This window comes from Boleophthalmus pectinirostris, unplaced genomic scaffold (genome assembly GCF_026225935.1).
Source record: "Boleophthalmus pectinirostris isolate CB_2022bp ecotype Guang Dong unplaced genomic scaffold, ASM2622593v1 HiC_scaffold_1, whole genome shotgun sequence".
In the NCBI taxonomy this organism is placed as follows: Eukaryota; Metazoa; Chordata; class Actinopteri; order Gobiiformes; family Gobiidae; genus Boleophthalmus; species Boleophthalmus pectinirostris.
This window is the reverse complement of record NW_026570970.1, coordinates 16,423,515-16,440,915: the sequence shown is the minus strand read 5'-3', so window position 1 is coordinate 16,440,915 and position 17,401 is coordinate 16,423,515. Positions and strand designations below refer to the sequence as shown.

Genomic DNA, 17,401 nt, shown 5'->3' with positions numbered 1-17,401 from the left:
GGCTGCGGTATTGTTCATGTCCACTCCAGCAGCAGCAGTGACAGGTCTTTGTGCACTCTGCTCTGCACTTCCGGTATAAAAGCTCCTGTTTGCTCAAAATCTGAAACAGAATTTAGGAATTTACATTTTAAATCGATTTTTTCCTTCCATTTTAACAGTTAAAGTAATTTGTTAAATATTAAATAGGCATATAGGCCCCATTGTTATCTCAACACAAATAGCCTACCATGGGAAAAGTGTAACGGAGGCTTTTTAAAATATATATATCACTGAATAACCAAAGCGTAAATAAGAAGTTAGAACTTTTGCTGTCTCACGATAAAGACCCATGGTTTGATTTTAAATGATTTTAGAGAAGCCGATTATTAACTGAATATTATATTGCATATTATTTTATGGAGGCAAGTAAGACCCTCATATTAAAAAAAAAACATGAGTCATTTAGACCCGAGTGGATTTATTTGTTGATAAAAAAAAAAAATGTCATGTTTTACGCATGCAACAATCTGCCGTAAACCGCGTCCTCTAGCGGTGAGTGCTGAGAGATTGAGCGTGTTGGTGCACTTGTGAGCGTACCTCGGCGCTGCCTCCCTCTGTGGTTTTCGCCACAATGGCCAGGCTCGTCTGAAGGAGCTGCTGCCGGAGCAGAGACGCCCTTCCCAGCAGAAAAAAGCGCAGCGTTTGGCGACACACATCCTCCCCCCACACCGGGACAGGAAAAAGATGGGGGCACACATGTGAAGCAGAAATACGGTAGGTGGACCCCTTTTATGTTATTTTATGTCCACTATTTAGCATGATTTTACCGGCTTGTACCCTGACAGCGAATAGCCCGGGGTACAACACCCCTCAAGAATTAATGATGAAGTTCATTGGTGCTATTGGGTTTTGCACGGCTCCTCATGATACCCGACCACTGTGCTGCTTTTACTTCATTATGTCCCCTTGACCTGAATACACTTTGGGTTATTATTTGCATTATTTTACGTTCAATTCACCAGTTATTGTTTAATTTGCACGAAACAGTGTCCGATTGTAACGTCGCTGATCTCATTGCTTCAGGATGAAAGCGGATCCATTGTAACCGAGACCGCTACACGGGGGATAGCATCTACTACAGTCGGTTTCGTTGAGCCAGTAGGTTTTAAAAAAAAAAAAAAAAAAGAGGCTTATGCTGCCCTTTTCCCTCTCGGTGTGGTGGTGCGTATCGCCATCATCACCAGCTGCCTGGAGGATACAGTGCACGCAGCTGGACGGTGGGGCGTAATGCGAATGAATGAATGGAAAAGCTCATAGTCTCAGAGGGTCACTATGGCGTACTGTATTATTTAAAAACGCTGATAGGTCTTGGCAGAGAGGGTTAAGGTCAGATCTGTGGAGAAAAGGATAGCAGTCAGTGTTATTTTAAGCATTTTGAACACGTTATTTTTTGTTAAGTATTGTGCTTAAGCCAGGTGGTAACAATACAGTGTCAAACTCTGAGTAAAGAAAGGTCTATCAAAATAAAAGCCTATATCAAAACTAGATTAAAAAGTCTCTCAGCTGACTGAAAGAAAAGTCAGCATCTTCTGTTGGATTGTCAAAATTAAGGGTCAGATCTCAAACTGTAAACTATCAATCCAGACACATACAGTTTTATCAGCTTATCGTAAACAAACTGAGTTCGAAATAGAAAAATGTTTATTTGTTTTGACACATTTTCTCATTGGTAATATTTACGTTAGCACATAGCTGACCCTTTTTTAGTTCCAGTTGAGTGAACAAGATGTTAAGTTTGCATTCCTGAGCCGTGCGTCAGATCTTTACTTTCTCCTTTTACTGCAGCTTCTGTGAAAATGCAGGGTGTGAGTGAGAGGGCAGAGAGGGGGCGTGCCAAGGACCCTCAGCTGTCTCCTAAGAATCTAATGTTTTAATTATTTCCTATATGTAAACAGTGATATTGATGTTTAGCAATGAAGTCCCAGGTGTTTATTGCAACTAATGGTGGTTCTAAGAATTTAAAGGTCCTATATTACACAAAATTTATTCCATGTTATAATGTTGTTACCTCCTCAAAACATACCTGGAATTTTGTTTCAGTCACACATGTTTGAGTAATCCTTTATTAATAATCTCATCTCCTAAACTCTAAATGCTCTGTTCCACCTTGCGATGTCACGAAGCAGTAGTTTTCAAGTTACATTTTCAGCTACATTTTATCTTGTTTAGCAGAGATTTTGAGAAAATTCCCAGGCTGAAATTATCTAAATGATTCTAGTGAAGGTGCATGGAGTTTAAAAACACAGTGGAGCACTTCCTATATTACCACATGACATCACAAGGAGCAGAGTGTTTTCCATTTGAGAGAAGAACTCAGTCTAAATATGCAGGATTTGTGTAATGAACTGTGTGAATGACAGAAAACACAACTTCAGGTATTAGGCATGTAACAATAACCGAAATATTGTGATATCATATCGTCAAAGTTCTCACAATAATATCGTGGACCATCACAATATATCGAATTACAAGTCTCTTTGCTTAAATTAAGAGTTATGATGCAGCAATAGCTAAAAAAAGACAGAGGGAACTACATAGACAAAATTTGGCCCACAATATAATTATATTTGGCCCGCGAGATCATATCAAATATGTATAAGAGCTGACCCGCCGGCTATATATAGGCTATAGAGACATTTATTTAAAATTTTCAATGTTTAACCAAAACTATTATTAAACATTTATTTTAAGAAAAGGTTTAACATGACATGTCTTGAAAGAAGAGAAAACATGCAGATGTTGTTGAAATTTTTCAATAAATATTTAGTTTGGCCCACAACTTAGTCCCAGTTTTTAATTTTGGCTCTCTGTGAATTTGAGTTTGACACCCCTGACTTAGACTATGATCCTTTGCTCCATTTCAGTGTGGACTACAAGAAGAAATAACAGTTCTAAGGACTTTTGAGTCTTAATATTTTGGATTAAGTCTTGTCAAGGCATTTTAAGAGGAAAAGTAGCATAGTAGCAGATTTAGCCTCCACAAAATATCACAATAAATCGTACTGTGAGATGTATATCGTGAAAATATTGTACTAAGAGATCTGGATATTGCTACATCTCTAATCGTGAGCCTCCCCACCAATATCGTGAGCTTTTAAATATGGCACCGTGAGGTTCATACCGTGACGATATCGTATCATGAGATGTGGATATTGTTACATTCCTATCAGGTATGCCTTGTTAAGGAAACAACATTATAAAATAGATTAAAAATAGTGTAATATGGGCCCTTTAAGCTTAACATGTCCAAAATTGGAGCAAGGGGTCTATAAAGTGAGACAAAGGTCTGTGTCCAAGGGCAGTTCGTGTGGAATTTTTGTAGGCCTACAGCTTGTGTGATCTGAGTGGAGCAGTAGTGCTATTATATCAGCAGCTGTCCCTCTGGGTTATCTGAAGTCTGAGGAGAGATTGGAGATGGCTATCACTATAAATATCCCCTCACAAAGACGTTCACTATTCGAATTAACAGAGGTTTTACTATAGGCTTAGAGGATTGTCTTTCTCTCTCTGCTCGTTTTAATTAATTTGGTATTTTAAAACTGGTCTGGCTTTCACAATTCTTTGCATTGTGCGTTTTGGTGTACAGATGAGCAGTGGTCGTTGTTGTAGCAGGTAGATGATCACATGGCATCAAAGGCATGTTTAATACAGACAGGAGGACAGAGCTAATGTGGAGAGGGCGCAGATGTCATGGAGACCAAAACTCGCCATGTGTTCGGCATAAGGCTTTGAGGCCGACTTTGGAGCCAACGTGGTATCAGCTCTAACAGGCTCGAGCCGCTCATGGCTGGATAAATATGAAATAACTGTTACATCTTGGCCTGTCACGATAACACATTTTGAAACACGCTATATTACTGCAAAAAAACATTGCGAAAAATGATAATACTGAAACTTATTTATGCTACAATAACCGAAGAGCAAATTTAAACTAAACTAAAACTATTCTAAATGTATGAATGAGCTGCATTAAATAAACAGCAGAATGAAACACTTTAGTACTTAGTTTGCCTCATGGAAGGTACAAATTCAATCTTCTATGTCTTAAATTGTATAATATTGACAAAAAATAACCAAACATTTCCCAGTAGAGTAACGAAAATGTGCACACAATAAATATTGACCTTGAGCTTTCATATATTGAACGATACGTCAATATACTTTTTATCGTGACAGGCCTAGTTATTAGGGATGTAACAAAAAATGAAATATTGTGATATTGTATCGTCAAGATTCTCACAATAATATTGTGGACCCTCACAATATATCGAATTACAAGTCTCTTTGCTTAAATTAAGAGTTATGATGCAGCAATAGCTAAAAAAAATACAGAGGAAACTACATAGACCATGATCCTTTGCTCTATTTCAGTGTAGACTACATGAAGAAATAATGGTTCTAAGCACTTTTAAGGCTTAAATTCTTTGGATTAAGTCTTGTCAAGGCATTTAAGAGGAAAAAGTGGCATATTAACGTTTTGTTATAATAAATATCGTACCGTGAGATGTATATCGTGAAAATATCGAACCGAGAGATTTGGATATTGTTACATCCCTAATCGTGAGCCTCCCCACCAGCTTTCCCACGATATCGCAATAAATATCATGAGGTTCATACCGTGATGTTATAATTTTTTTTAACAACTGTGAATAGTTTAGTATTGAGTTGTAGAGCAAGTCAGACAAATACGTGTAAAAAAATATATAATAATTTTTTCATGGTTTATGGTTAATACCTTTGTTGGGCCCATTGTATGAAACAAAACCTGGTAAAAAGTTCAATCTGTTCTACTGTGTATCAGCCAAAATTAACCAAGGTGAATTTTAACTTTAGTATAAAAATATAGTCTAATTGTCAGTTAAATTCTTTTTCATTCAACATAATAAAACATAATCTCTAAAACTATGGCATAAACTTTCACGAATTAATATGAATACACAAAACCAGCTCAAAACCCTTGCTCAAACAAAAATGGGTCACTCTACAATTTGTGTCTCTTTGATTTAATGCATCTGTCACAAAAATTATACATTTGTTGAAATACTGCAATAAAGTCTTTGAAATACTATAATGAAATATCTGTATCTAAGAACTATTAACAACACCGAGAGGATATTTTGCAGAAACCGTCCCCAAAGGCCTTTCACTCGTACATGGCTCCCACTGCGTGTCCGACTGAATGCGCTAAACAAACACACTAATCAGAGTTTGTTTTACATTAGTGTCACTTTCTGCTCTCGTGACTCCCTTCGAGGTGCAGCCGACCAGAACGCTCCACAGTGACGTACCCGCGCTCGTACAGACCCCTCTGCCCCATCAAAGCGGGGCTGCAGAATCTTTCTAACTCGAGGAGGAAACCGTACTTCCCTTTCGCTCTCTCTGTCTCTCTCTCTCTGTCTTACCCTGCATCCTTTATTCATAACTATCCGTGGGTTTGTAATTGATAGTTTTTTTTACCCCGTGGTGCAGATTTTCCACATGGCCTGGTTCACTATGGCCCTTCATGCTCTTCTCTTGGCTCAGTGCCTCTTCAGTATATGATTGTAACCCACATATCCCCCATAGATCAGCACTCATGGGGTTAACAGCTTTATTCAAACCCAGGCTTTTTGAATATAACCATTTTAGTCCAGAGGTATTGTTTGCCCTCTCTCTTAGCCCCTCTCTCCTATAAAGAGGCCTATAACACACATTTACCCTCAGTGGGGTGATTGATTATTGCTGCTTGACGGGGTCCCCTGCCTCGACTGTTGCCGCGGTAACAGTGGATGCTGCAGTGATGGGTTGGCGATGAAAGATGGCTGTCTTCTGTCATGACTCTCTTGTTTCAAATTGATGCTCTGAGTTGTGAGGAGCAGGTTGGTCCATTTTCATTTACACTATTTACTTTAGCATATTGCCAAAAAATGCTGAAATATTGTTGCTGATTTCATATATTGAACTATGAGTCGTATTTATTGTGACTGTCACAATAATTGCTATATCGATTTATCGTATATGGAAGTTGGGACAGTATATTTTGGGTGGTCAGTATTTATGGCATGTACATTTTCTTTGTAAAAGTGGGGAGATTTGGGATATTTTTTGTTGTAATACGATAAGATTTGAGCTATAAAAGTTTAAATAAGTGACTTCTATGGCTATTTATTGCTACATTTTGTTGTGCATTTGTTGGCCTTTTAATCATACTGTCTATTTAAAAATGGTTTACTTGAATTGTCTTGCATTCTTGTATCGTTGATCGCAATTTATCTCTGTACAAATATGTCATACTTCCAAATTTGTTATTGTGACAGGCCTATTGGTAAACCTGCAACACAAGACAAACTGGTGCTGAATGTTTTTATTACAATTGAGCTGAAATAGGAAAGCTTTTGTTTGAAATTCAATAATTTCTTATTATCACAGAGTCTCAATAGGTTCATATTAAATCTGTGTAAAGAAACAAAGAGGTTCTGAAAGCATGTGATGGCTAAAAAGGCTCTTCATACTGTACTTTCTGAGTATGTTCATTTACGTTTCTACTGATTATATGTTTTATGTATATATGTAAAAACTGCATATATATGTTACTATAATCTGTCTTTAATAACAGCAGTATAATCTTGTAAATAATGTGAGAAGGATAATCCCAGTTAGTTAGAGACTCACCCGTGGCCGTTAACAGGCAGGTGGTTGTCAGGACAACAGCTGGGAGACAGACACAGAGTAGATTAAGGACTGAAAGGACGGTCATGCATGGGGAAGCACTTAGGCACATACATTAGGGCGCATGCATTAGAACCCAGAGACGGGCACGTGTGTTTGTGTGTTTCAGGGCAAAGCATCAAAAGCCTGACATAGATGGATACTGTAGCAGGCTGCTGGAGTGAGGAGGTCATTAATGGAAATGGGCACGTTTTGGAAATGATGATGGATGGCCCTGCTACATGCTCAAAATGAATCTTTAATATCCACACATCTTTGTCTTTTAAAGAAAAATTTAAGATTTGCTGACTTTTATGATATTACTACTTTTATTAATACTAATTAGGAAAAGCCCAGAAGGGCTAAATGTGTGACTTTGTTCACTCCTTATTATTTGTGTGTTTTCAGGTCCATGTGGGTCCCAAACAAGCCCTCGTGCTGGATCTCAGTTGCTGTTGCTTCATCAAGTCTGTCTCTATAGCAACCCATCTCTCTCATTGAGTGTTGGAGCTACCCCACTTTTTACACCTCCTCTGCTCCCCTCTCCTCTACACTGGCCAATCAGACGCTCTGAGCCAACATGGACACAGAGTCCACTCACTCAGGCTACTCCAGCCGCTCTGGCAGGTCCAACCGACACACGTGAGTATTAGCTTTGTTTTGATCAACAAAACTTAGACTAAATATCATCATAAATACTTGTACCATAGCTGAAAAATCTTTGTATGTACACTATGTATATATACACTTTTGGTGTAGGTTAAAAAATACATGTTTTATGGGAGGAGACAGAAAACAGCTTCAGCACCACAGAGCAGTCACACAAACCCATTACAGTGATTCACTGCAAATGAGAAAATGTCCCCCTTGCTGTCAGAGCCTCACACCTGCGGTACAGACAAGAATATAACACCTTCAGTTTCCATACAGGCTCTGTTAGGAGTGCTCTGTGTGACTCTGCACAGCCACAACACCAAAATATACTTGTTTGTCACAGTAGTTCTTACAGTATGGCCTAAAGTCTGAGATGATACAAAGGCTGTTCAGGAGAGTTGCCCATGCATATGTGTCTGTCATGTCTCAACATGCAACACTTTTCTACCCATTCAAGATGTGTATATATATATATATATATATATATATATATATATATATATATATATATATACACACACATATACATATATATAGATATATATATAGATATAGATATATATATATATAGATATATATATTCATATATTCATATATATATATTCATGGAAACGGACATAATTTCTCATTACCATGAAACACATGGATGTAAACAATGAAATGAGCTTTTGTTGAACTCCATGTTAAATGTATGTCACCTTTTTGTAGAGATAGAAGCCGTGAGCGACACAAGGCGAGCAGCAGTAAAGACAGCATTCGCTCCGAGCGCTCTGTGGTCTTAAACCCCCCTGACAGTCCATCCCAGGAGTCTCCTGTCCACAATGGAGATCCCCTGCCCGGAGACCCTGCTCCAGCTGCTGACCATGGGGACGATACACAGGTACAAAGACTCATATTGTGCTACAATTAGGGCTCTGTGTTTGTAACTACATTCCTCTGTGAATCATCACAAGACCTAATTTAATAGTTTACTTTGGACCTTGACCTTATAAAGTCACTCTCACAGCTGGCATCTCACTGACTGCTGTAATGACAGGGCATCTGAAAGGTTCAAGGTTAGACTCCCTCTCAGAATGAGATGAGACAGTGTAATCCTTGACCAGTTAAGATGACCACCGTCTAAACCTTCTCTACATTGTAAATGATATGCATATATCAAATCATCTTTTACTGTGACTGGATGTAAATGGGATTTCAGTGAGGCTTTTAATCATTTCTTTGAGTCCGGTCCTTTTTGTTCCTCTTCCTGGCATTCCTTTTTGGCATGGCCACCACATTCCATGCTGACTGTGATTGTCAGCTCATAGTGTCCATTGTGGCCAGTGTAAGTTAATCTACCATTGTAATAGCAGCCCCCTCCCCCAGTCAAATCATTCCAAACTGTGTAATACTGAAGAACTGACATTTACCACCACCACCACAGTTTTTTCCAAATCAAACAGAAAGGGCTTTTGGGAGCGACTCTAATGCTAACATCACAGAGACATTTCCACGAACTGAGATGAGCCAAGCGAACTGCACTTTTGGGAAAGCTGATATGAATAATTCTCAGTGTTTACATGCATGCCGATGACATAAGGCGGGAGTGTTGGGTGACAGCCCTGTGTCCCAGTGTGAGTGTGAGTCAGAGGAAGAGCGTCCATGTGCTTTGTTAGCTTTGAGCCAGAAGGCAGCAGCTTCAGTTTCCTTTAGATGTTCGCACCACCAAAGACTGTTTGTTTCATAGATGATGTATTCACCCCCAAACTGTCATGGTATTATTTCAGACTTATTTGGGGAAAAAGGCTAAAACACACATCAAGATTGTTAATTCCACTTAGCGTTATGTTTGTAGTTGGCAGCCTTAAATGTGCTAATGACTGCTGTTTTGTGATAGAAAAAGTGGCCAACCATTTTCCATTGAAACGTTGCCAGATAAGAACGGTGCCAAGCAAGCTGCAGCTCCAGTCTGCTTTAGTGTGTGTGTCTTCCACCTTAGTTTCATTATAGACAATAATCAGACAGACTTTAATATACAGGGAGAGTCCACAGATGTATCTATCAGCCGGTCTAAACAATGAGGGTTTGTGCAAATGGAAATGTTCAGAGAAATGCCGCCTCAAATAGGACAATAAAGATTACTCAAACATGCATGGACCCCTCAAATTACAATTTCAAGTAGATAATGATGTGGAGAAAACCTGGTCAAAAGCTCAACAAAGATGCATAATATATCTTCTTTAATAATAATAATAATAATAATAATAATAATAAAAATACCTGAAGAGACTGTACAAACAATACAATCAAAAAGACTGCATGTAAAAAACAAGGCATAATATAGGTATAAAAGCAGGTTAGACATTAAAAGCAGTTCTAAATAGATGCTTTTTGAGTAGATAAGATATAAATATATTAGTATTTCTAATAAATATATGATCAAAGACTATTATGTGAAATCTCAGCTGTGTGTGAGGAACTAGACTATTATTTGTAAGTCTTTTTCTTTGTGCGTGGAGCCCTGAAGCACTCCACCACATTTAGCTGACTTTGTAGTTTCTCCCTCCACACATGTACCAAGATATTGTTTTATTCCCAGTGGAAAGGCTCATTCACAGAAGTGGAGATACACATATTTTACCAATTAAAGAAGTAGGCAGTAAGGATGGGACAAGAGGCAATTTCTACAAGATGAGATGAGAGACAAGGTCGGGACCACGATAAGAAGAGAAGCCGAGATTTTGACTTTTTATTGTAATTGTGCTGTTCAGTTCACAATTTTAGTCATATAATTTTTCATTTTACTTTATTTAATATTCATCGTAGCACTGCTATTTGAAATTTAGTCATCGTAGCACTGCTATTTGAAACTAAAGCTTTTGCAGCACTTAACCCCTTCATCTGACAAGATAATTTTTCTCTTGTGTGCACAGTATTGTGGTAGGTTTGTCTTTCGAGATCTTGTAGCACGAGATTTTGTCCCATTCCTACCAGATAGGCTGTACAGTTAGAGGACGATGTTAACCAGACAGCTCAATGTCATATCTATCCATCTTTACTTAGCCCCTCCTCCACATTCGTCTGCTGCTTGCTTTTTCACTCTGGCTGAATTAATTGGGTGTGAACACTAATGGAATAGAGAATGTAAATGTAGGCCGGTAATTAGATCTAACAGTCAGATTTCACCACAAATAATGATGTTTTGAGATTGAATTAATGTGTTTATTTGGATTCTGGTATTAAAGGGCCCATATTCTGCTATTTTCTTTTCTATAATGTTGTTTCCTCAAACATACCTGGAGTTGTGTTTTGTTTCATCCACACGTTTAACACACAAATCCTCTTTCAAATTCTTCTTTCAAGCGGAAAACGCTTTGTTCCATCTTGGGACGTCATGTGGTAATACAGAAGTGCTCCACTGTGTTTTTTAAATTCCATACACCTTCACTGGAATCATTTGTATAATTCCAGCCCTGAAACTGACAATCTCTACTGAAGAAAACATAAAAGTAGCTGATAACTTGAAAACTGCAGCTGCATGACATCGTGAGGTGGAACAGAGCATTTTGAGCTTTGGAAATGTAGAGAGAATATAAATAAAGAGTCACTTAAATGTGTGAATGAAACAAAACACCACTCTGGGTATGTTTTTGAGAAGGTAACAACATTATAACATGGCTTAAAGCTCACAGGAGTCAATTTTGCCTAATATAGGACCATTAAACATGGGTTTTTTAATTGTATTCAAGAGCACATATGTGAGTCACTAAAAGCTCCTGGGAACTATAAAGGCCTAATGACACATATTAATGACAGCCACAAAGAATAAATGTCCCTTTAGATTAGACATCATTTATTCTTCAGATTTTTCCCCATGTCTGAACAAAAATCTTGTCTAAAATAACCCCGTGGTCTGGGAAGAATTAAAAATAACTCTAATATGTCGTGATGGGCTCGAGCATCTGCTGCTGTAATCTACTTTGTATCTGTGAGGAGCATGTGGATTCTGGGCTATTGTTGGGTGCCTCTTGTCATTCTCTGTCACATTCTCTGATGCTTGACATAATGAGCAAATCTCCCAAGTTTCAAACATGGCATCAATAGGACATCCTTGGAAAACTGGAGTACTTAGCTACAGAGAAATATGATACAAAACAGGATAATCCCAGTAAACACAGTATCATTAAAAAATAAACTCTTTACAGCTCAAATCATACATAACTACATAAAAAAATGTCCACACTATCGCAAAGAAAATGTACACACGATAAATATGGACCCCCAAAATATATTATTCCAGCTTTCCTATATTGAACAGTAAGTCGATATAGTTTTACTCAATATTTTACAGCACATTTTATTCAGTATGTCTGTGTTAATGTCCCCAATCTTCCAAGTAGTATCAATAGCAAAAGAAAATGTAATTCTTTCAACTGGACAAATGTTTTTAGAGTGAACACTGAAACTAGCACACATTTGTTTACACTTTCTGTTTGTAACCGCAACTATAAAACAAATGTGTGTTTTAGTGTAGTCAGACAAATAAAAGGCAGTGTCCCAGAAGCTTTTTTCCAGTTGACAGAATTGAAATTTCTTTTGCTATTTTGCTGTTTACTCACTATATTTACATTTAAGTGACTGGACTTTTTTGAAATGTTTTTGTTTCAGGATGATAACTGGGGAGAGACCACGACCGCTGTGACTGGGACTTCAGAGCTGAGTGTGTCCCAGGAGGAGGTGGTGGGTTTGGGGAAGGAGATCCAGGACCGCACCCAGAACGTGCGGAGGTACCTGCCCGTGGCTCTGGGCGTGTTTGTGGGCTTGGTGGTGGCTGCTACACCGTTAGTGTTTCTGCTGCTGCCCGCTCTGTTATGGGCAGACCGACTGCAGGCGTGCGGGTCAGCCTGTGAGGGCCTGTTCCTCTCCATCTCATTCAAGCTCCTGATTCTTCTGTTGGCCATCTGGGCTCTGTTCCTACGACCGGGCAGGGCCAGCCTCCCGCGAGTGGATGTGTACCGTGCCTTTCTCACCACACTCACTCTCCTACTCACGATGTCCTACTGGCTTTTCTATGGGGTCCGGATTCTCGATGCTCAGGTGAGATGAAGCAAGCCATTTTTCTGCTTTAGAGCATTTTTGTGCAAAGTAATATGAACTAAGTGAACATGCAATAGCTGTTAAGTATCACAACGCCCCTCATGATACGTAACAGCTATTGCATAAGCACAGTAGGTCAGTTGGGAGAGCGTTTGTCCACTGATCCGAAAGTTCGAATCCCATCCTTGATATAAAAACCTCATTCGCTGATCCAGCTCCCAAAGATGCATGCTATAATTCAGTCCAATCCACTTTATTTTTATACCACATTTCACAAACAAACAGTTTACAAAGTGCTGCACAAACACATAATAATAATAACAACAATCATAATATAATGATAAAATAAGTGCTCAGATTTAATCATACTAGTCTTAAATTAATAAAACCAGTAAAATAAAAGGAGCAACATTATAGAATATGATGAATATGAATAATATTAAATAAAATAAATAAAATAAATAAAAGACACAGAGGACCACACAACTCACGTGGTGTTAAAAGTCAGAGAATAAAAGTGGGTTTTAAGAGGAGACTTAAAACACTCCACTCTGGGGGCTGTTCAGACGTGAGGGGGCAGAGCGTTCCAGAGTTTGCTATAATTGTGTCCTTGAGCGAGACACTTAACCCACGTCGCCCCCAGTGTCTGTGTACACTGATGTATGGATGTGTGTGAATGGATGAGTGGTTTCTTGATGTAAAGTGTTTTGAGTGCTATGTACAAATGTGACTGAGCATTTATTCCACACAGGACGAGGACTATCATGGCATTGTCCAGTTTGCGGTGTCTCTTGTGGACTCCCAGCTGTTTGTCCATTATTTGGCTGTGGTTTTACTGGAGCTGCGTCACCTTCAGCCCTGCTACAGTGTGTGTGTGATCCGCTCAACTGACGGAGAAACCCGCTATTACAACATCGGCCAACTCAGGTACCACTGCACACCGTAAATATGTGAAATAATAATTTGTATTGGCACAAACCAGAGTATATGCTTCTCACTTGAGTATTGGCTGTTCCATGCTGAAGTAAAAGTGATTGCAGGCTCATGTCCTCAGAGGAGAAAGGCTGGGGCAATAATTCAATTACTCATCAGTCTTCCTGTCTAGCTCTTTGCTGCCATTGTTTATAGACACCATAGGGACTGTACAGAGGTGGGCACAGACCCAGTTTCCTCATTTTGTTTTGTTTAAACTGTGATCGTGACATAACTATAAAGCAAATCTTAAGTATGCAGTAAGAACCTATGTTACACTATTTCCTCAAGTGTTGTGTTTTGTTTCATTCACAAATGGTTAACACACAAGCCCTGTGTTAATACAGGAAGTGCTCCATTCCAAGCTAAAAATGAAAATTACCACTACCTGACATCACAAAGTGGGACATAGCATTTTGAGCTTTGGAGATGTAAATAGGATAATAAAGCAGGGTTACTCAAACATGTATGAATGAAACAAAACACAACTGCATGCATATTCTTCATGAGGAAACAGCATTATCCCATGGCTAAAAGCTCACAAGAGTCAATTTTGTGTAATGTTAGGACCTTTAATTTATTCTCATTTTGGTTCAGTTGAAACCAGTTTGACCTAATATGTTGAAATGCTTTTCTCTCACAGCATTCAAAGAGCAGCCCTCTCCATTTTGGAGTATTACTACAGAGACTTCCCTGTGCATAACCCTGCCCTCCTCACTGCCTCCAAGCAGCGCTCAGCCAAGCACTTAGCCGGGCTAAAGGTCTACAATGTGGATGGTAAGTCCCCTTTGTAATGAAACCACTCCATCCTGTTAAGGTTTGTTCTAGCATGACTTAGAAGTACTTTGTATTTATATTTTAACATTAAGGATATTTTTCCTATACAGTTTGAAATGCATTTTGTTTTTATTCATAAACAGCTTTCACAAATGTCATAAGCACATAGCTTTTTAAGAGTAACACAGGTCTTTGCAAATTGCATGGTTGAAGTAGGCACCACCCATCATAATGAGTAGTATCCATAAAGCTCTGATACACAGTAATCTCAGCTGGGCCTGCGGGGCTTTGCCTGTTAGACATGGTGCACACCACAGTGGCCTGGCCACTGCACAGAGCCACAAACATATGTGCTGTTAACAGGGATCCAGTACATGATATCATGTCCTGTAGCATTAGCACCTCCCTCCCCCAGCCCCCCTCACCATCAGAGTGAGGGAAAGGCCTCAGAGGGCTGTGGAATTTCAATCCTTAAATAATTCATCAGAGCAGCACTCGTTTCTCACATTCGCCACATCTCTCCTTCCTCCTGCACCGCCGTCTGCAACGTTGCCTTTTCATCTTAACCCCCACCCCTTTTCTTTCTGTGTATTTATAACCATTCAGAACTGATGGTTTGTACCATATAAATATGATCTTCAGATTTTAAAAGCATATAATTAAATAAGATGTGTTTAATTATGTATTTTTTTATCTGTACAAAATGCTTGAATCTGATGCATACCAAGTGATGAATACACAAAAATGCAGATAATGTCCATAGATCTTTGCAGGAATCCATACTCACTGCACTAAAATCGATGAATAAAGCATTCACAAACAATCACGTCTCATTAACATTTTATACACAAACAGTTTTATATATTCACAGCGGCCTGGATGTAATAATAGCAGAGTACATTGAAGGTGTAAAGCAGAGGCATCTCTCCAAATAGCTTCTATAATCAATAATAGTAGTGAGAATACAGATATTGACACACATTGTTAGAAAGTGCTTGTGGTCCCTTCTCCAAAGTCATAAGTCACTCTTCTTATTTACCCCTGTACAAATTGAGACATAGGTCATTAATCATGGTGTGGAGGGGTCAGGAGACCCCTCTCTCCACATTGAGCCAATATGACCAATTTGCCTTTGTCCTGTCCTTCTGGCACAGCTCCGGCGAACGCAGCGGGGGCGCAGCCTGGTAATGGCAATCAGTCACGGCCATTGGGCACAGCTGCCTCCAAACGCAAAGACAGCGCTCATAATGAGCTATACTATGAAGAGGCGGACTACGAGAGGAGAGTACGCAAGCGCAGAGCCAGGTGAGGCCAAATAAGAGACATGTCTCCTGTTAGGTAATTTAATCCAATAACAAGTCAATTGTATAATATCCATCTAATAGGTCAGGCGGCCCATCGGAGATGAAGTGCTAATGACCCTCTCATGCTCAGAGGCTGAAGTGCTAATGACTCTCTCATGTTCACAGGCTGGTCGTGGCGGTGGAGGAGGCCTTTACACATGTGCGGCGGATGAAGAAAGAGGACGAACAGGCAACTCCATCTGATATCATGGACGTCCGCGAAGCTGCTCTAGCCGTGTTCCCGTCTCTGGCCCGGGCCCTGCAGAAGTACCTCCGTACCACCAGGAGGCAGCACTGCCACAGCATGGAGAGCATTCAGAAGCACCTTTCCTTCTGCTTGGTTAACAACATGAGTCCTAAGGTCAGGAGGGAATTATTTAGTTGAATATTAAAGCTTTAGTTTGTATCATGTCTGTTTACCTGTTAAATGCCGTCTGCCTGCAGGCGTTCCTGGAGGCGTACCTGTCCCCGGGGCCCACTCTGCAGTATGGCCCTGAGCGCTGGATGTCTGACCAGTGGACACTAGTGAGTGAAGCCTCTGTCACCACAGGTCTGAAGCAGGGCACAGACTTCCTGCTCAAGTGTCTGGACTTTAGTTTAGCCGTCACTGTCAAAGCCATCCCTTACCTCCGCCTCAGGGAGGAATACGTTGATCCCAAGTCCCACAAGTTTCTGCTGCTGCTCCAGTCGGAAACCTCAGTTTAACAGAAAAACACACTCAGACCTTTTTCTCACTGTTGAACTACTCAAAGGAATTTTCACCATGAAAGAAAAGTTTTTGTACTGTTTTTTGTACTTTTTCACATACGTGTTTATGTGTTTGTATCGTCCCTGGAGACACAAAACAAATGGGCCCACACTGGAGGCACATTGCTTGAGTTCCTCCGTCCTGCACCAGAGATCAGGTATTCTATGCACTACAGATCCTGTCATTTGCATGTGCCAGTGAGTGCCTGCTGGGCTGTTCCCGCACAGACCGGATGAGCCAATCAGGATGCAGGCAGCGTTAGTTCTACTTTGTCTGGGAGACAGTATAGGTACGGTGAACACAGGGATCTGTCTCGGCCTGTCTTCTCTTTTTAAGTGTTACCATGGAGACCAGGGCATTTTACAAAAGCCTTGTTGCAAACTGAAACCATTGCTGCAAAAAGGTCCTTTATGCCTCTATTTAACTCTTTTTTTGCAAATACTTGTACAGTATTTATACTTGAGTACCTTAATATAGTGTATCCATGTTTTTTTCTGAAAATGGCTTGAATCATTTCTGTTGTGTATGTCTGAAATGTATTGGTGATTATATCTGGTAGCCAATGTAAATATCTGAATGTTTTGTAAATGTCAGATAAAGGCTAAAGTCCATTACACTGAATGCCATGCACAAAACCAGCCAATAGGGACAGCGTGTTAAATACAAGAGGGTGTGTATGCCAAACTGAGAATGACCATGAGAGTAGCTAATGTGTAGCACTTTTAATTGATCTGGATTTGGTTTCAAAGTTTAGCTTTAGCTTTTTATTTAGTAAACATGCAAAATATGAGGTACATTTTCAAGCACATCTTAATCTACCCAACAAAAGGATTAATCATTCTGTACAATTCTGTCTGGTTTACTGACAGAACAGCTGAGTCCGAGGTGCTATTTTACAAATGAAATGCAGAGACAGAAGGCTTTGTGCCAAAAATGGGCTGTCATGTTCTCTCTACAATGCTGCATCTCATTGTCACTCTGCTGCCACCTACTGTCTGTGACTTTGAACATCTGGCACAGCTCAGTCCAGTTATTTCCATAGGTGAGTTTATGAGGACTGGTTTGTTTTCTATAGTCTCTGAGTGGATTTTGTTGATGCAGCCTG

The 17,401-nt window shown here is 39.6% G+C and overlaps 1 protein-coding gene across 1 annotated transcript; it reads left to right on the top strand.

The window, feature by feature from the left end:
• Nucleotides 1-662: 662 nt before the first annotated feature.
• Nucleotides 663-16,547, top strand: LOC110166645 (vang-like protein 1). The gene is made up of 9 exons (XM_020931927.2): nucleotides 663-753; nucleotides 7,135-7,368; nucleotides 8,089-8,260; nucleotides 12,028-12,456; nucleotides 13,208-13,383; nucleotides 14,072-14,205; nucleotides 15,360-15,510; nucleotides 15,675-15,909; nucleotides 15,993-16,547. Exons 2-9 carry the CDS (start codon nucleotides 7,307-7,309, stop codon nucleotides 16,251-16,253), a joined length of 1,620 nt encoding a protein of 539 aa, XP_020787586.1. The 5' UTR covers nucleotides 663-753; nucleotides 7,135-7,306; the 3' UTR covers nucleotides 16,254-16,547.
• Nucleotides 16,548-17,401: the final 854 nt, after the last annotated feature.